Source organism: Nothobranchius furzeri, chromosome 2 (assembly GCF_043380555.1).
Source record: "Nothobranchius furzeri strain GRZ-AD chromosome 2, NfurGRZ-RIMD1, whole genome shotgun sequence".
In the NCBI taxonomy this organism is placed as follows: Eukaryota; Metazoa; Chordata; class Actinopteri; order Cyprinodontiformes; family Nothobranchiidae; genus Nothobranchius; species Nothobranchius furzeri.
The window spans coordinates 59,871,614-59,891,339 of record NC_091742.1 but is presented as its reverse complement, the minus strand read 5'-3'; the positions used below and the strand labels follow the sequence as shown (position 1 = coordinate 59,891,339).

Here is a 19,726-nt window from a genome sequence, read left to right as displayed (position 1 = left end):
ATAAAACTTTCTGATAAAAAATTGAAACATTTCTGTAGGTTTCTCGTGTAGTAGCGTTCCCACTCTGCATTACTCGTCACCCCTGAAGCTTTTGATCCTCATGCAACATCCTCAGATGAATCAAAGGTGCCACTGCCGTGTCGTGGTGAGGATTCTCTTCAGGATAAAAGAACGTGGTTAAACGTGCGTGCAGGAGAACAAATGCCATGCAAATACCAGACAGGTGCCATGGCAACGGGAGGTAAATATTCAGCTCCCTTGAGCTAAAGAGAGATCAAAGTGTGTGACACAAAGGTTACCATAGGAGTAATGTAGGAGCCTGTAATTAGTGTAGCACACAGGATGCACACACACACACACACACACACATACACACACATACACTGGAATAAAGCCCATTGAGACAAAAACAAACAACCGTGCAACAGTGAGAGGCATGATAGGAGCATGCAGAGGTGTGTACGCTGTTTTTATACAAATGTGAAGCAAGACACATGATCTGATTACATAAATATCTACTAATAGCGATGTCATCATAGTGCTGGAGACGATGCCTACTTTCACACACAGAACTGAGTGGACTCCAGGTCTGGTCAGGCCTGCAGGTGATGGTGCCGCTCCCTTTCACCTGCTGCCCCCTGGGACAGGTAACACGGATCGAGCGTCCAACAGGAAACTCCTGCTGGGATCTGTTACTGCTGATGTCCTCCTTCCAGCCTGGAGGAGGTGGACAGGACTTTGCTGTGGGGGACAGAAACCATGGATGTAAACTCTACGCTGGTTATGTTTATGTTTATGTATTTAGCAGACGCTTTAGTCCAAAGCGTCTTACAAGTGATAATCGGCATGTTGCCCTTGAGGCTAACAACAACAATAAGAGGGAACAAGGAGTGGACAGTAGAGAGGGGGACGGGTGCAGAGAGGGTGCTAGTTAAGAAGATGCTCTCTGAAGAGCAGGGTCTTCAGGAGTTTCTTGAAAATTGAAAAGGAAGCTCCTGTTCTGGTAGTGCTTGGTAGGTCATTTCACATTTGTGGAACGATGCATGAGAAGAGTCTGGATTGTCCTGAGCGTGGTGTAGGCACTGCTAGCCGACGATCCTGTGATGACCGGAGCGGCCGGGCCGAGACGTAAGCCTTTGCATGAGGATTCAGGTAGATGGGAGCCGTACCATCTCGGACTTTGTATGCTAGTGTTAGCAATTAGAATTTGATGCGTGCTGCTAGTGGTAGCCAGTGGAGCTCAATGAACAGAGGGGTGACGTGTGCTCTTTTTGGCTGATTGAAGACCAGACGCGCCGCTGCGTTCTGGACCATTTGAAGAGGTCTCACAGTACAGCCTAGAAGACCAGTTAGAAGGGCATTGCAGTAATCGAGGCGGGAGATGACAGTAGATTGCACCAGGAGCTGGGTGGCATGTTGTGTTAGGTATGGTCTGGTCTTTCGTATGTTATACAGCGCAAAGCGGCATGAACGAGCAACAGAGGCAACATGATCTTTAAAGCTCAGGTGTTCATCAATCACAACACCCAGATTTCGAACTGCCTTTGAAGGAGCCAGAGATAGGAAGTCATTTTGGATTGAGATGTTGTGTTCTATGGATGGTTTTGCTGGGATGACAAGTAGTTCAGTTTTAGAGAGGTTGAGTTGGAGATGGTGGGATTTCATCTATTTTGAGATGTCAGAGAGACAGTTTGATATTCGTGCTGAGATAGTGTGGTCGTCCGGTGGAAATGACAGATAGAGCTGGGTGTCGTCTGCATAGCAGTGGTAGGAGAAGCCATGTGATCGAATGATCTCACCCAGTGAGGTGGTGTACATGGCAAAGAGAAGAGGTCCTAGTACAGAGCCCTGGGGGACTCCTGTGGCAAAATGGTGCACGGTAGAGGATTGTCCAAGCCAAGATAAACTGAATGATCATCCTTTGAGGTACGATTCAAACCAGGCGTGTGCTTTCTCTGTGATGCCCATGGTAGAGAGTGTGGACAAAAGGAAGCCATGGTTGACAGTGTCAAATGCAGCCGATAAGTCGAGCAGGAGAAGCGCTGAGGATTTGCCTGTCGCTCTAGCTTCTTTTAAGGATTCTGTCACTGCTAACAGAGCAGTTTCAGTGGAGTGGCCCTTTTTGAACCCAGATTGGTAAGGGTCAAGCAGACAGTTTTGTGAGAGGTATTCTGTTATCTGCTTGAAAGCCACCAGTTTATTCAGCTGTTCACTGGAGCAACAAAAACAGAGTGTATAGAGAAAAAAAGATTACCGATTTAAAACGAACCAGCTGGTGTTTGGAGCTTTTATCAGGTTGTGAAAATCTATTTAAAGGAATCAGTTAAGACGTGGTGACTGTCTGATTCCTGTTAGTTGGTGTTGCAAAACTGTGTGTTTGTGAAAAAGCAGCTGTTGCTAAACAGGAGCAGGGGCGGATTTAGGACTGAAGAAGATCCGGGGCTTGACACACACACACACACACACACACACGCACGCGCGCACACGCACGTGACACGCACTAGTCAACATCATATATATTTGTCTTGTACCACATAATTTTTAATCTGAAGCTACATATTAAGCATATTCAGTGCAGAGTATTGTTCCTGTTAGTGTTTAGTGTGAGATGATAGTAAATATTCCCTTTATTTCTCCAACAACTTTACCTGATGGTAAGCTAACTTTAGGCAAACCAGCAGCACAACAAATATTTTCAAATAAGACCCACAAACCTGAGTCAACACCAGTCTCATCAAAGCTGGGGTTCTGTCGCAGTACTTTTTGTCTAAAAAACATCCTTATGTCCATCTTCACTCATGCGTTTCAGGCAGAGACTGTAGAAGAAGCCGGCTGCTGAAGGGCTTCTTCTTCAGTGGTGGAGGCTCAGGCAGGCTGTATACAAACTACTGCCAGATGCTCCCTCTCTGTTGGACTTTGGTACTGCATGTTACAACCGCGATTTAGATCCGGGACTTTCCATTAAACATCCGGGGCTTCAGCCCAAGTAGCCGGGCCTAACGCCGCCCCTGAACAGGAGCCCAAAAGACAGGCGTAAAAATGTGTGTGTGTGTGTGTGTGTGTGTGTGTGTGTGTGTGTGTGTGTGTGTAAGCATTCCTCACCTCGGCAGGTGGGGAAAGAGGAGCTCCAGGTGTGTCCTCCCATACACACCACCAGACGTTCCCCCACCAGGCCGTAGCCTTTGTCACACTGAAACTCCAGAGCGCGTCCCGTGTTCAGGCTGTGCTCCTGAACTTTACCGTGCAGCAGCTGCTCGGGACCCTCGCAGCCTCTGACCGCTGATAAAAATGACGATGAAATTAATGCGAATGAAAGGCTGTTGGGATCTAAAGGTGATGGTTCCTACTTTCACAGGTGGGCACCGGGGTGCTCCAGGAGCCGTTGGAGAGACAGGTGAGAGTCTTTGGGCCGACGAGCTGCAGCCCGGCGCCGCACAGGTAACCGATGCTGGTCAGGTCTCCCGTCGCCTGCAGCTGAGCATTCTTCACTGAAGGAGCAGGTCCACAGGAATGCACGGAGACTGCAGACAAAAGCGTGTGTGTCAAAACGCGTGGAGATGATCTGATTGGTAAAAGACACTGAGAGCGTGCAGAATGTAATTTGTTTATATTTCACTCTTGACAATAAGATGTGTTCGTCATGTTTTAGAGCAATCTGACTTTCTGCTCTTTCTAAAATCATCCATTTTTGTCATTTTTTGCACAAGATTGGTTCAAAGTACGAAGACAACATGCTTCTTTTCTTTTTAATCAATGACCACCAAAAGGTAAAAAGCACGATGATGCTATTTTTGTTAAAATCTGACTCAATTTTAAATATCTTGAGCTAGAATTTGGTGTCATAGCCATTCCTAACATGAATCCAGAGCGCTAACACATCCTTCTGTCAAGGTCTTTGGCCCAAATAATGCTAGGACCTATATTTAGAAAGCTTTATTTGTGTTTGTCTGTGCGGGGTTTGACCTGCAGACCTGGGCCTGTCTGCCTCTTCACCCGATACGTTCTTTTCAGGCCACGAAACATTAACCCAGAAAAAAGAGCCCAAGACTACATAAAGGCTTTTTCTGGAACTTTTCCAGGTGAACACAAACCTACCAACACACACGGGCTGTGTGCCGCTCCACGTCCCGTCTCCTTGACAGGTCTGAACAGAGTCGCCCTGAGGAATGAGGAAGAGGGGGAGAGGTGATGAGAAGCACATCAACCTGGAGGTTTAAAGTCAGCGATATTAATGTTTCACTCTCATGCACATGGAGCTGAGAGGGTTTGAAGCCTGCAGCTCATTCTCTGAGAGGGAAAAGCACTTATGTCGCTAAACAGGCTCCCACAGTATGTGTCTCAGGAACGGTGACTCAGCACTCTCCTCTGGCTATGAAACTCCCCGCCCATTGATTGCTGAGTTGAAGTCATGTGATTTTCTGTAATCTGACTGTGAGTCATTAGCTAAGAGAAGGGAGCCCGCTGTTAAAGGGGCAGCGGCTGGCTTTTTAAAACAGCGGAACTGTGTTGGAAAAAATAAAAATAAAGGAATTGCAGTAGTTTTTGTAGGATTTTTGAATAAGTAAAGGATTTATTAAATCACAGCGTGATGAGCACCTTCATCTCAAAGCCTGGGAGGCAGGAGTACAGGATGAAGTCTCCATAGTTGTAGCTGTCGCCCTCGACTACCCCGTGAAGAAGAGGAGGAGGTTTCTCGCACACCACCACTTCACAGGAAACAGAGACGATGTCTGGAGCCCAGCCTCCTCCCGTCTTATGAGAAAACACATAAAGATACATTATTGAGTCCAGATGCAGGAGTTTTTCATCACGCAACCATAACAGTTAACCGTTATTTCATTTTTTCCTACCTGACACTCTGCCAGTGCTGCCCCCTGCAGGTAGAAGCCTGGGGGGCAGGAGAGGGTGATGGTGCCCCCAACAGGCGTGAGCTCCTTGGCGCTGATCACCAGATGCGGCGTGGATATGTTGCCGGGTAATCGGCAGGGGGTGGGACGACACTGGATGATGTGTTTGGACCAGGTGCCGTCACTCTGACAGGACAGAGAAGACATCTGTGTGGCTAATTCGTAGCCGTCTTCACACCTGGAGAGGAGGAGATGCAGGTAAAACCTGTTTGTTATGAAGATGTTACCAAAGAAGGAACTACTTACCTGTATGTGATCTGGCTTGGGAAGGTGAAGACGTCTCCCTCCGCCTCAGCGTGAGCTACTATAGGTGGTTTCTCACAGCTCACGGGCTCACATCGCAGTCGGGGCTCTGCCCACCTACCATCTCGACCACAGGACAGGTGTGGGGACCCCTTCAGGAGATAGCCGAGTCGACACCTGTATGTGACTGTGTCAGGGAATGGCGCCACGCCCCCCTGTAAGACGGCGTTCTGGACCACAGGTGGGGCGACGCTGCACCTCCCTCTGCTACACACGGGCACCCCGGGACTCCACACTCCTTCTCTCTCACACAGTGCCTGAGCAGGACCCAGACGTCTGTAGCCGCCGTCACACTGGAACTGGACTTGGTTCCCGCACGCGCGACCATCCCCGATAACCCTCCCAAACTGGAGTTCGGGTGGGGGGCACACACAGGGCTGACATCGAGGAACGGAGCCCACCCAGGTGCCCTGAGAGGAGCACTGCAGGACGGGATCCCCGACCACCTGGTAGCCATGGAAACAGACGTACTCCACCACATCGTTGTAGTTGAAGCTGGAGCCGTTCACAAAGCCGTGACTTATGTCCTCAGGAGGGTCGCAGCTGATGATGTCACAGCGAGGCGGGGCCTTGTCCCAGAGTCCATCGGACTGACAAACAAGTGTAGCGTCTCCACTGAGCCTGTATCCTTCATCACACTCATATTTAACCCTGCTGTTGTAGCCAAACTGTGACCCCAACACATTGCCGTGGGTTACCGGAGAGGGTCTCCCACAGAGGGCTGGGACACAGTAGGGGGTCTCGTGGCTCCAGGAGCCGTCAGCCTGGCAAACACTTCTAGACGTCCCCTTTAGGAGGAAACCGGGTGGACACGTCAGCTTGATCTCACTATTATAGGTGTAGTCTTTACCTTCACTGCTGACATCATCAGGCAGCTTGGGAGGGCCGCAGGAAACTGGATCACAAACTGGTTTGGGCCCATTCCATCTTCCGTCTGCCTGACAGGCGATGGTGTCACTGCCCCTCAGGACAAAGCCGGGGTTACATTCAAAGTGGAAAACTTCGGGATAAACAAACTCTCCTCCGTGTGAGGTCCCGTTAGCGACGGCCCCTGGATCGCCACAGGAAACGGGTCGACAGACCGGCGCGTCGCTGGACCACAGCTGACCCGATAAACACTGCCTCACAGGTTCCCCCACCAGCTGGTACCCGTCCTCGCAGGAATACCTGACCACGCTGCCAAGAGAAGAGTCCGTCACTTTCAGCCGGCCGTGCTCCGGACTGGGCGGGGTCTCACACTCGGCTGGAAGACACGACGGGGCTGTCCCGTTCCATCTCCCATCCTCCTGACACACCAGCCTGGTGTGGCTGCTGATGTTGTAACCCAGGTGGCAACGGTACTCAATCACTGTCTGGTGAAGGAAGTTCAGGTCCAGGACAGAAGCTGTTACAGAGTCTTTAGGAGGAGGATCATACTCTGTCACCCTGATGTAATCCCCAAAGTCAACGTGAGGAGGCAGCCCACAATCTGAGGGCACACACACGGGGACCGAACTGGACCAGCCAAACTCCTCGCAGGTTAGATGATCCTGGCCCAGTAGCTGGAAACCTGGAAAACAGCTATAGAAGATGGTAACCCCAAAGCTGTGGTCCTGGCCCTCTACGAACCCGTTCTCTATTGGTTGGGGTGGACTGCAGGAGATCTGCACACAGGCAGGTGGATCAGAGTGCCACTCTCCATTAGCAAGGCACCTGAGGGCCTGGGGGCCTTTGAGACGGTAACCGCGGCGACAGGAATAAGTAGCACTGTGACCAAACTGGAGTTTTCTGTAAACCACCTTCCCACTGGCTATTTGTTTTGGGATGGAGCATTCGACTGGACGACAAGAGGGCACCCCGCCCACCCAGAGTCCCTTTTCCCCACAGAGGACTGTGGCGTTCCCCACCAGGTGGTACCCAGCCTTACAGCTGTACAGGGCTTTGCTGAGGTACATCAGACCCTGGACGTCAACAATCCCGTTGGAAATCTCCACAGGCTGAGGACATTCCACAGGGATGCATTCCGGGTAAGGTGTGCTCCACTGCCCGCTGGTGAGACAGGTCACAGAAGCATCTTTTCGCAACGTGAATCCACCCACGCACGTGTACGTCACCGCAGAGCTAAAGGAGAAAGGAGGGGAGGCAGAGGACACGCTACCAAATGCCACTTCAGGTGGTGGTCCACAAAACACCTGCTTACACACCGGGAAGGTGTCGTTCCACTCCTGAGACGGGGTGCAGCGGAGAACATGAGCCCCCTCTAGGATATAACCATCTTCACAGGATAGCTCCACTGTTCCAGATTCAGAGTCCAGGCTCTTCAGGACCAGGTGGTTCTCCTCTAACGGAGGCTCCGGACATCGGACAGGAGAGCAGCGTGGCGGTTTCGTCTTATCCCACTTCCCATACTTGAGACAGGTCCAGACTCCATCTCCAGCCAGCTCATAACCCTCATCACAGACATATTCCACTTTATAGCCCACCTGGAACTCAGAGCCTTTGTAGTGTCCATGAACGATGTCAGGAGGGGCTTGGCAGGTCAGGAGAACGCAGGTGGGAAGGTCGTGGTTGGACCACTGCCTGTTGGCTTGACAAACTCGCTCTGGTCTACCGATCAGCCTGTAGCCCGCGTTACAGGCGTACGTCACTTTGTTGTTGAAAGTGAATCGACCTTTGACCTGAGAAGGACGTTTATATTTATTTGATGAGTTTTTTTCATTAAATAATGAATAAAGTGTGTGTTTTGCTTTTACAGCTCACCTGGATGTATCCGTTCTCTAGTGTGGGAGGGGCGGAGCAGGACACGGGCACACAGGTGGGCAGAACTCCTCCCCACTCCCCACTAGCCTTGCAGGTCCGTCTCTTCTCCCCACGAATCATGTATCCTGTCTCACAGCTGTAAGCCACCACCGCTCCAAAGCTGTAGTTGTTCCCTCTCACATAGCCCCGATCGATGCTCTCGGGTTTGGAGCACCTCACTGGTACGCAGCCAATATCAGAGGGGAAGGGCTCCCACGCCCCTCCCATCAGACACCTGAGCGTGGCCGTGGAGTTCAGCATAAAGCCCTCCTCGCATTTGTAGCTCACCTCAGTGTTGCTAGCGTATTTGGGTTTGTTGATTGAATCTAAAATGGCGTGCGGCGGGTTAGGTGGGCGTAGGCAGAAGTTTGCAATGCAGTGGGGGGTTTCCATGCCATCCGGGGGGACCCACACACCCTGAGCGTTGCACTCCAGCTTGGAGTTGTTGCTGGCCGTGTATCCGTCAGTGCAGTAGTAGCTGGCGGTGTCTCCAAACAGCTTATGAGTTTCGTGGGGCACCGCGTGGTCAATAATGGGCGGCGGGCCACAGGATCGAGGCACGCACTGCAGAAAGTCGTCACTCCACTGACCTGATGGGAGACATTCTCTGGTTTCTGGACCAATCAAAGTGTAGCTGCAGATGAAGAGGAGCACAAAAGAACCTAATCATGCAAAATGTAGGAACAAGCACAACTAGACGAATTGAGTTTCTTGCATAAATGCTGTTTGAATGCTGATTGCTGAAAATGAAGTGAATCTGAATTCAATTCAAAATACTTTATTAATCCCAGAGGGAAATTGATTAAACTGAGCTAAATCCCTTTAAAGTTAGGCTCCACCCACTTACTATGTCTACCAGTGTTCCATCTCTTTATCTGGCACGTTGTATTTGAAGGAGGTAAAGGACTGTATACAGTGGTGTGAAAAACTATTTGCCCCCTTCCTGATTTCTTATTCTTTTGCATGTTTGTCACACAAAATGTTTCTGATCATCAAACACATTTAACCATTAGTCAAAGATAACACAAGTAAACACAAAATGTGGTTTTGAAATGATGGTTTTTATTATTTAGGGAGAGAACAAAATCCAAACCTACATTGCCCTGTGTGAAAAAGTAATTACCCCTGAACCTAATAACTGGTTGGGCCTCCCTTAGCAGCAATTACGGCAATCAAGCGTTTGTGATAACTTGCTACGAGTCTTTTACAGCGCTCTGGAGGAATTTTGGCCCACTCATCTTTGCAGAATTGTTGTAATTCAGCTTAATTTGAGGGTTTTCTAGCATGAACCGCCTTTTTAAGGTCATGCCATAGCATCTCAATAGGATTCAGGTCAGGACTTTGACTAGGCCACTCCAATGTCTTCATTTTGTTGTTCTTCAGCCATTCAGAGGTGGATTTGCTGGTGTGTTTTGGGTCATTGTCCTGCTGCAGCACCCAAGATGGCTTCAGCTTTAGTTGACGAACAGATGGCCAGACATTCTCCATCAGGATGTTTTGGTAGACAGTAGAATTCATGGTTCCATTTATCACTGCAAGCCTTCCAGTTCCTGAAGCAGCAAAACAACCCCAGACCATCACACTACCACCACCATATTTTACTGTTGGTATGATGTTCTTTGTCTGAATGCTGTGTTACTTCTACGCCAGATGAAACGGGACATTTGCCTTCCAAAAAGTTCAACTTTTGTCTCATCAGTCCACAAGGTGTTTTCCCCAAAGCCTTGGCAATCGTTGAGATGTTTCTTAGCAAAACTGAGACGAGCCCTAATGTTCTTTTTGCTTAACAGTGGTTTGCGTCTTGGAAATCTGCCATGCAGGCCATTTTTGCCCAGTCTCTTTCTTATGGTGGAGTCGTGAACACTGACCTTAATTGAGGCAAGTGAGGCCTGCAGTTCCGTAGACGTTGTCCTGGGGTCTTTTGTGACTTCTTGGATGAGTTGTCTCTGCGCTCTTGGGGTAATTTTGGTCGGCTGCCCACTCCTGGGAAGGTTCACCACTGTTCCATGTTGTTGCCATTTGTGGATGATGGCTCTCGCTGTGGTTCGCTGGAGTCCCAAAGCTTTAGAAATGGCTTTATAACCTTTACCAGACTGATAGATCTCAATTACTTTTGTTCTCATTTGTTCTTGAATTTCTTTGGATCTTGGCATGATGTCTAGCTTTTGAGGTGCTTCTGGTCTACTTCTCTGCGTCAGGCAGCTCATATTTAAGTGATTTCTTGATTGAAACAGGTGTGGCAGTAATCAGGCTTGTTGGCGGTGGCTACAGAAATTGAACTCAGGTGTGAAACACCATAGTTGGGTTATTTTTTAACAAGGGGGGCAATTACTTTTTCACACAGGGCAATGTTGGTTTGGATTTTGTTCTCTCCCTAAATAATAAAAACCATCATTTCAAAACTGCATTTTGTGTTTACTTGTGTTATCTTTGACTAATGGTTAAATGTGTTTGATGATCAGAAACATTTTGTGTGACAAACATGCAAAAGAATAAGAAATCAGGAAGGGGGCAAATAGTTTTTCACACCACTGTTGGTATGCTGTAATTTAGCAGAAAAAGGTTGAATGTCTTGACTAAGACTTTTGGTATGTTTAACATTGTTTATTTTTAAAAATACTAAAAGTCAGAGCAGTCCGGACCTGAATGAGTTGAATGTTTTGATCCAGAATTTGATGAAATAGCTGAAAACGTGTTGCAGAAGACGGGCAGTAAAAATGTAGGGAGGAATATTGATGGAATAATAACGAGAAACTGGATTCCTGCAGCATTCTATCGACCAATATTCCGTTGACTCAAGTCACATTTACCCTTCTTTGCAGACGTAGTGCACCTTGTTCCCCACTTCATAGTTCTCTCCAACAATCACAGCATCCTTCAGCACCGGCGGCTCGCTGCACACCATGCTCACACAGCGAGGAATGGGCCGGCTCCACTCCCCCGTCGCCTCGCATAACACTTCCATGGAGCCCTGCGGTCTTCACAACAACACACTGATGAGTGTGTGTGCAATTTCACACTTAATGCTAACTAAATGAAACAGAAGGCACCATACCTGTAACCCTCCACACAGGTGTAGTTAACAGTGGAGAGGTAAGTGTTTGTGTCAAAGGTGTAGCCAGCGTGCTCCACGGACGGCGGACCCCCACAGGTCACAGGGTAACAGGCAGGTGGAGTCCCGCTCCACCTCAGGGTGGAGAGACACTGGAATTCGTAGGGGATCTGAGGCAGGTAGCCCTTCTTACAGCTGGGAAGCAACAAGCAACACACTTTTACATTTCCCCACAAAACTGCCACAGTAACATTTGGTCACCTTGTGTGATGCTGATGATACCTGAAAGTCACCTTGCTTCCGTAGGTGAAGTTGTTTCCCTTCAGGAGAGAGTTTTCTGGGACCGCCGGTGGTGGGCAGGAGAGGGCTACAGGTGGAGCATTTAGACAACAGGTCACTGCTGCTTCTTGTTTTCTACTCAATCCTTTCACTGAACATTACAGCTGTAGCCATTCTTCACATAAGATGAGTGTCTTACATAATTTTCCACAACAAAAAAGGGGAGCTACATTAAAGCTGAGGATCAATAAGCAAATTGATCAATAAAGTCAGGATATAAGACTTTCCTTCGGATCAAGAAAACATGTTTCATAATCATGCTAGGCTATGATTGTTCCCTGATCTGCACAAAAACCAAGAATTTATTTCATATACTGCTCATACTGAGCAGGTTTCTTCCTGTTAAAGGGGAGTTTTCCTCCCCACTGTCGCTACATGCTTGCTTATAGGGATGTGAAATCGTGGCGATACGACATATCACAACAGGGGAGACGATATAACGTATCACGGTATTTTGCGATACATTCAGTCAGATGATATTGGCGATTATTTAGACTGAATTTATTGTAGGAAAATTCAATAAACAGTCCAAGCTGATATGTAACATGTTTAACATGAGGTATCTGAACCATATAGAGGGATTTACATTTCAATGGTGGAAACAAAACCTATTGCACACTGCTGCCAACTAGCGGTAGGCATCTGAATTGCACCAAAAGAAAAGAAAATACACAAATGTTTGCTTGTAAATTCTTCCAAAAATTAGATACAAGGCTTTTGAATATCGATATAATATTGCAGGAAAAAAATCACGATATGTTGCCGTATCAATATTTTCTTACATCCCTACTTGCTTAGTATGAGGGATTGTGCCAGTAACTCCATGAAATCTGCCAGGTTTCCTTAAATAGCAAGGAAGCTTTATTTGTGTGGCACATTTCATACACAGGCAATTCAATGTGCTTTCCCTTAGCGAGAATAGCACGAACGTTAAAATAATGAGACAGCACAATTAAAATCCACAACATAGATTTAAATCAAATTAAATACACAAATTAATTTTACGATTTAAGAATGAGAAAATAGACTAAATTAAAGGGTGAGCGGTTACAGTGCAGAAGGTGCAGCAAGAGAAACATTCATTCAATGGCTGATGAATACATGAAGATTTTCAATTCTGATTTAAAAGTTACTAGAGATGGAGTGAATTGGAACGATAAACTGAACTCAAAGCACCATTTGGTGGGTTCAGTTAGAACGTTTGCTTTGTAAAGGGATTGAGACGACTTGTGCTGTGATACATAAATAAACAGAATTTAATGAACACTCCACATCGAGAGGAGCCAGTTGAGGTGGCTCGGGCATCTGGTCAGGATGCCTCCTGGACGCCTCCCTGGTGAAGTTTTCCGGGCACGTCCAACCGGGAGGAGACCTAAAGGTAGACCCAGGACACGGTGGAGGGACTATGTCTCTCACCTGGCCAGGGAACACCTTGGGATTTCCCCGGAGGAGCTGGCCCAAATGGCTGGGGAGAGGGAAGTCTGGGCCTCTCGCCTTAGGCTACAGCCCCCGCGACCCGACCCCAGATGAAAATGGATGGATTAATGAATATTTGAACAGTTAATTGGCAAAAAACACTCATTTTAAAAATGTTTCTGTTTTGTTTTACAGAAGTAATATATAAGTGATATAAAGTTTGGTGATTTTTATCACAAACGACATTTATTTAAGCAAAGTAACTCTTGATTTGTTAAACAAAAAGCTATTTTTTGCTATTTTGAAGTGTGTTACTCCTCCTTTTTAGACAGCTGCCTGGACTAAAAGTTCAGATAAAAAAAATAAAGAGTTGGGGATAGACAGGATTGATGTGCAAACAGCAAACTCGACAGCATTCATTCATCTACTCATATTTCAGCATAAATCTTCCGTAAAGCTTACAGGTGAGGAAACAGCATCCACATAAGGTGATAACTTGGGAGACTGGAGTTGTTTTAAGATGAAAGAAGTTCACTTGGGCTGTAATCAGGCTCTGAGCTCATCAGTCCTGATAGATCTAAACTATTCTCTGGACAGAGGCTATTGTGAAAGTTATCTGTCACAGATAAGACGGAAACTCACTCAAGGACTGAATTTTCATTTTAACAGAACAAAATGAGACATTTGCTTTTTTAAGAAAACATCTTATGTGCATCTGTTCATGTCAACAATCGCACACTGGCTTCTGAACAGCACTATTATTCATAACTCAGAGAGTGTGGTCCGAATGGAGCAGACAGAGCAAAGCTGAGCAAAGAATTTGGCTAAAAGCCAAGATCACTGAAAAAAGAGAATAGTTTAATCAACCTAACTGAATTGCTTCAGTTGGTAACAAGCAATTTAATTAAGTTTATCCAACTTAAATTATTCAAATTGTACAAATAATTTAAGTTGGATGAACTTAATTAAATTACTTGTTACCGATTGAAGCAATTTTTTAAGTTGGATCTACGTTTTCTTTTTACAGTACAGTGGTCAGGCCTTGTAACAACACATTTTAAAAACACTTCCTGTCTCCTGTACTGATGGTGTGTTTAGATGTTTCAAACATATCTGGATAAAGGCCGGAAGGCACAGCTACAATAACTACTAACACACTTACTACAAATAATTAATGAATCTCCGGGAGATTACTTTTTAGTTTCACTACTTCATAGTAGGCTCGGCTCCACCTGCGTTCTCTGAATAGTTTAGAGAAATGTAAAAACTACACCGCTGTGGCGTGCAGCCCAGCTAGAGCAGAGCCAAATATGCAGTAGTTCAACTGGATTGCAGTGTTAATAATAATAATAATAAGGTTACTCATCTGTAGTGATCTATAAAGGATTTTGAGTATTCCAAACACAACAGGTGAGCCATTTCTTTTTTGAAAAACTCAGTAAAAGGGTTTGTAGTAAAACAAACATAGTTTTTGTTACAATTACTGTTGTTTTTTAGACATATACTGTATATGAACAGAGACAAATAAAACCAGCCTAGGAAAAGGGAAATGTAAAAGTATTCCATGTTTACAAGTTTTCCACTTTTACAAGCTAAAATGTACAGAAAGAAATTTGCTGAATTTGGGGACCTCATATGCAAAACTCACCTTTGTGCAGCTATGAGGGTCTCTACTGCCTCTATAAATACTCCAAACATGCAAAAAATCTGTCCATCTGTCAGTGTTTGGGTTTAGGAATTATGTGTGTACAACATGCCGTTTCAAAAGGTCCCCATTTGTGATGTCACAAACAGGGAAATTAGCACCTCTCTACTCCAAGCCCCTTCCAGTTATCTGAGCTTAAGTGGAGTAGGGAGGTGGGCGTGACCTGCAACAGCTTGTTTTCTTAAAATGACAGCCCTGAAACAGCTCACTGCATAAAACGGCTGAGATTGTTTTATGTGAGAAAGATTTTGTGCAAAGAACCACATGAGCATGAAACGTTAGTATCTCGTTCGCACCCATGAGGGCTCCAGCTTTCCTCCTTTTTTTTGAACTCTGATTGTTCACTGGCTGCCGAGCACCGATCAGCGAGTGGATGATGCGCAGAAGGTCCTGTTTTTGATAACCACATGAGCACGTTTGGTACTGACCATAGAATCATTATAACAAGAAAAAAAAGTCACAATATGTCCCCTTTAATGTCCACACACAAAAAAGCAATGAAAATAGTTCTATTTACATTTTTTAAAACTTTTAAAGGGACTTTTTGGACTTTTTAATTTTTATGCTCGCGATTGCCCCCTCAGGCCAAAATCGTAACGGCAGCTTCAATAGTGGGCTCGTGCACGAGGCGTGCATGCTGTACGTGCACACTCCTTAACGAAAATAACAGCTGAGACAGTGTGTGTGTGTGTGGCCCAGAGGATAGGGGAACACGCAGCTAATTAATTAAATAATTTGGTTCTGTACCTTTTTCTTCAGCACAGCCGACAAAGGTTTAAGATGGGTCAGTCCTCCTGCATGCTAAGATCATTCCCTTCCCTTGCTTGAAAAATTTTTCCAAAATGAAAGTTGAACCCACATCTTTTTTTATCTGTGAATTCAATGCCGTTCGGCGAGTCTCAAATAAAAATTTGGGCATCTTACTGGAAAAAAAAAATATACCATTAATGTAAAAAAAGAAACTCTAAATGAACTATGTTCACATCCAGAATCAAACCCAGGTCTTCTGCATGGGAGTCAGACATCTTACAAGGTGAGCTACACTTCAGTAACATTCATAGCATCTGTAACTTTTATATCCTTGATGACACCTGAAACAACGTCAAACCAAAGAACGGTTCGAAGCGAAAATGGCTATTTTGTTGCTAATTTGCAGGAAATATCTAGAAGAAAGTTCTACAGAAAGTAGCTAAGGGTCCTCAGAAATGTAGCTAGGTTCATCACTAGGCGTTAGGAACAGCGACAAAGTGGCACTGCCTCTCTCTCTGCTGCTAAAGCTACGGATAGCAAATGCTACGGGCTATGCCTGAGCGTGAACGCGCATGCAGCAGCCTGCTCGACCCGAGCATCTCTCTTTTTCTGTGATTTTACAGAAAAACAGGCAATCACAGTAAAAATGCCAGGGCTCATTCTACAGGACCAGGGCATTGCAGGAGAATGTAGGAAGAAGAAATTTATTATTTCTATACATGTTTTGGCTGTCAAACTTCTATAATGTCTCTTTAAGCAATAAAGATATTAAGAAAGAGACATTAGATTTTTAAAATAATTAAAAACATTCAGTTATATTTCAGATTCTAACGGGTTATTTGACATTACCTCTGCAGTATGGAACAGGGCTGTCCCAGGCTCCTGACTCCAGGCAGTTGAGTCGTGACGAGCCGACAAGCTCGTAGCCGTTATCACAACCAAACACCACCTCACTGCCCATCAGGAAGTTGCTGAAATCTCTGTGACCAAACTCTGGAGATCCGGGGTTAGGACACTTAACCGGCTCTGAACACACACATTTTATTGATTAAGTTCTATGTATTTATTACTAGAACACGACTTTAGATACAAATTAGATAATCTCTCCACCTGTGCAGTTCTTGCCATCCCCTGAGTATGGGTGGATGCAGGTGCAGGTGTAGGACCCATCCGTGTTCTGACAGCTGGCGTGGTCATCGCAGTCTGATCCCAGAGCACACTCATCCACATCTGAGAACAAATACACACAAAAGACACTCCTAGTAGAGTAAAACATACAATAAATCTTAACATGTTGTCATTTTTTTCTATTTACATGAATAACTTCACATGCGGTCAGTGTTTTTTGTACCCAGACAGGCAGGTGGATGTCCGTCCCACTTGCCACTGTTGCTGCAGTGTGTCTTGGTGTCTCCCAGCAGGTAAAAACCTGGATGACACTGATACACCACGGAGCTGCCAGCATGGAAGTCTGCCCCCTCAAACAAACCGTTCTCCAGAGGACGAGGAGGTCCACATGATACCCCTGTCCAACACACCAGCAGAGCTGTCATGGTTGTTGTAAGGTATAAAAGTGAAGGCTGGTCTGGGCCTTACGTTCACAGCTGGGCAGAGGATGGCTCCACTCTCCTCTATTTTGGCACTGCAGCACTGGCTCCCCCACCAGGTAGAAACCGGGATCACAGGACAGCTGCACCTGGGCTCCAGGGCTCACCTCCACAGAGGAGACATGCAGGTGGGGCACAGCGTTCTCCAGCTTGGGACAGTCTGAACATGACACGATGTTGGAGAAGGTTCAAATGTGTCCTAGAGTATGTGCACAAGCAGGTAAAGTGTGTCTTACCAGCACAGAAAATGCTGTTGAGGTTTACTTTGACTCGGCCCACCACGCCACTGAGAAAATCAGGCCAGGCGAGCACGTTTCCTCTGTGTCTCACGTGTGAGGCAGGGCAGCTGCTGGCTAGGACTTTGATCTGCATCATAGTAAGAAAAAGTAGAGGTCAGGCAGTAAAATTACATAAACGTACCATAAGTTGAGTCATATTAGGTTAAAGCTCCCATTCACTCGTTACTGCAACACATTTACAGTGGTCTCCAGTACAAATCAGTGCTCTGGCGTTCCTGTTTTAGGAAGCAGAAAACGGCTGGATTTGGAGTTTTTCTCATTGATATTCCTAATATTTAAACATCTCTCCTCTGATTGGCCAACAGCAACACAACTCTACCACTCACCCAGTTTGCTCAGCAACACTGATGTTTCACCTCCACAAATCACACAAGTTCTGCTGTGTGGTGGAGTTGCTAACGCTAACAGTTAGCTTCTACTAGCCGAGACGTTCTCTGCTGTTTCCTGGATGCTAAACCAACAACAGCCTTCCCCGTCGCGAGTTAAGATGGGTGAGTCCATGACTGTTAAGTGACGTAGATCTGACAGGCTTTTTGGAGCTAGAAGATTTTCACATTCAGGCTGCATGGGAAACTCGGAGTGAACGATCGTATCAAAAATAACAAGTTAAAAATGGTTTCTCTGTGATCTAGCTCATCAAAGAAATAAGGAACCAGAGATATTTTATAGTTGACCTGCTGTGGAGTGAGAACACGATCCCAGATGTGGAGCTGGCTGATGGAACCAACGAAGGACTCCACCGGGTTGAAGCCTTCTCCTCTCTGATCTTGGTCCTGACCCAAAACCAGAGCCCCTCCTCCTACGGGACAGGGAAAACACCAAGGTTAATAAACTACTAAATACTAAATGAAACCCCAACAACTCTTAAAATGATTATTTTAATTTTCATCAGATAATAGAATCTTTAAAATGAGTTTTCCGGGATTATTAATGGACCAGGTCGAGGATACCACTACACCTGGGATGGTGGTGCCCACTGACAGGCCTTTGCCTCCATCTGACGGCCTCCCGTTGATGTAGATCCTCCAGTCTCCATCCCAGCTCCTCCAGGAGACACCGATGTGGTGCCACTGACCCGTGTTCACAGCGGGACAGTCAGTGATCCGCTCCTTACCGTTTACATACAGCACCCACCTACAACCAAACCAGGTGAGAAAGTTAGTTAAAGTAAATCTGGATTTGACCAGATCTTCCAGCATCACAAACCCGTTGTAGTCGATCAGGAGGAACGCGTTGTCGCTACCGTCTACCGCGTAGGAAACAGGGGTGCCATAGTTGGTGGTGTCTGATGATCTCATCCAGAAGGTGCAGGTGATTTCCGTCAGCGCAGGCATCACGCCATCCATCATCACGTAACCATGGATACCGGAAACCTCAAAGTCCAGGTTGAAGGCGGAGGACATCTCTGGGAGGATACACCCAAAAATACATTACAGTGGTAAAGCTTGTAACTAATGTGTGAATGACAGCTGGGTTGCATCTGATTCTCTGATTTAGTCGCCATGGTGATGTGGTATCTGACCTATACAGTAGTACCTGTCTCACACCTGGTTCCGTTGAACCCAGGGAGGCAGCGGCAGGTAAAGGACCCAAGCCCGTCCAAGCAGCTGGCCCCGTTCACACAGGGGTTGGGGTCGCACTCATCCACGTCCACCTCACACAGCCGTCCTCGATAACCCTCCACACAATGACACCTGGCACACGCGCGGAGCTGAAGTCAGCATTTCAACGATTCTGAATACGACATCATGTCCCTTTGTTACCTGTAGCTGTTTACAGCATCAATGCACAGGCCTCCGTTCAGACAGGGGGCGCTGTAACAGTCATTAATGTTGATCTCGCAGCGATCCCCTGAGAATCCAACAGCACAGTTGCAGCTGTAGCCGCCCGTTAAGTCCTCACACACACCTCCGTTCAGACACGGGCTGGACTGGCACTCATTGATTTCCAGTTCGCAACGAAATCCTGAAGAAATGCAGGAATCAGATTAGAGATTATTGCCACGGTTTCAGAGTTAAATGCCAAGATTGGCTCCCTGCTGACCTGTGAAGCCGTCTGCACAGCTGCAGCTGAACCCGTTGACTTCATCAACGCACACTCCTTCGTTCAGACACGGGGAGGAGAGACACTCGTTTATCTCGGCCTCACACAAAGAGCCTGAACCGAATAAACAGCAGATTTGTGCTCGAGATAATCAGACTAGATTTTCTTTTTTAAGATTGAATCAACAGTTCAACTTCTTCACGGTTCTTTTACCCAAAAATCCAAGCTTGCACTGACACTGGAAATCTCCCATCCCGTCTTTGCACAAACCTCCATTCTGGCACGGAGACGAGTCACACTCATTTATGTCGATCTCGCACTTCGCACCTGAGGGACAACAACAGAAGTTACGTATCTGCGAACTGCTGTTTACTGTCACTAGCATCCAGGAAGGAATCAGAACCACAATTTCGTAACAGCTGTTTCACCTGTGAATCCAGGTGTGCAGGTGCAGACGTAACCTGCTCCCACCTCCTCACATGTTCCCTTATTTTGGCAGGGATTCAGGAAGCACTCGTGGAAAACCT

General features: G+C 46.5%; 1 protein-coding gene across 3 annotated transcripts in view; it reads right to left on the bottom strand.

Moving 5' to 3' along the window:
• Window positions 1-19,726, bottom strand: part of svep1 (sushi, von Willebrand factor type A, EGF and pentraxin domain containing 1) — a 160,847-nt gene that overhangs the window by 1,650 nt on the left and 139,471 nt on the right. For all 3 annotated transcript variants that reach the window (XM_054747696.2, XM_015946779.3, XM_015946780.3), the window contains 24 exons: window positions 19,628-19,724; window positions 19,413-19,526; window positions 19,200-19,313; window positions 18,920-19,121; window positions 18,693-18,850; window positions 18,363-18,561; window positions 18,115-18,290; window positions 17,831-17,955; window positions 17,094-17,223; window positions 16,847-17,017; window positions 16,602-16,775; window positions 16,361-16,480; window positions 16,100-16,276; window positions 11,323-11,407; window positions 11,044-11,235; window positions 10,799-10,966; window positions 7,950-8,622; window positions 5,154-7,867; window positions 4,851-5,085; window positions 4,597-4,752; window positions 4,096-4,159; window positions 3,348-3,521; window positions 3,103-3,279; window positions 559-741 (listed from right to left, as the gene is read on the bottom strand). In XM_054747696.2, the coding sequence (XP_054603671.2) occupies window positions 559-741; window positions 3,103-3,279; window positions 3,348-3,521; window positions 4,096-4,159; window positions 4,597-4,752; window positions 4,851-5,085; window positions 5,154-7,867; window positions 7,950-8,622; window positions 10,799-10,966; window positions 11,044-11,235; window positions 11,323-11,407; window positions 16,100-16,276; window positions 16,361-16,480; window positions 16,602-16,775; window positions 16,847-17,017; window positions 17,094-17,223; window positions 17,831-17,955; window positions 18,115-18,290; window positions 18,363-18,561; window positions 18,693-18,850; window positions 18,920-19,121; window positions 19,200-19,313; window positions 19,413-19,526; window positions 19,628-19,724 (6,778 nt within the window). The remainder of the gene's footprint in view (window positions 1-558; window positions 742-3,102; window positions 3,280-3,347; window positions 3,522-4,095; window positions 4,160-4,596; window positions 4,753-4,850; window positions 5,086-5,153; window positions 7,868-7,949; window positions 8,623-10,798; window positions 10,967-11,043; window positions 11,236-11,322; window positions 11,408-16,099; window positions 16,277-16,360; window positions 16,481-16,601; window positions 16,776-16,846; window positions 17,018-17,093; window positions 17,224-17,830; window positions 17,956-18,114; window positions 18,291-18,362; window positions 18,562-18,692; window positions 18,851-18,919; window positions 19,122-19,199; window positions 19,314-19,412; window positions 19,527-19,627; window positions 19,725-19,726) is intronic.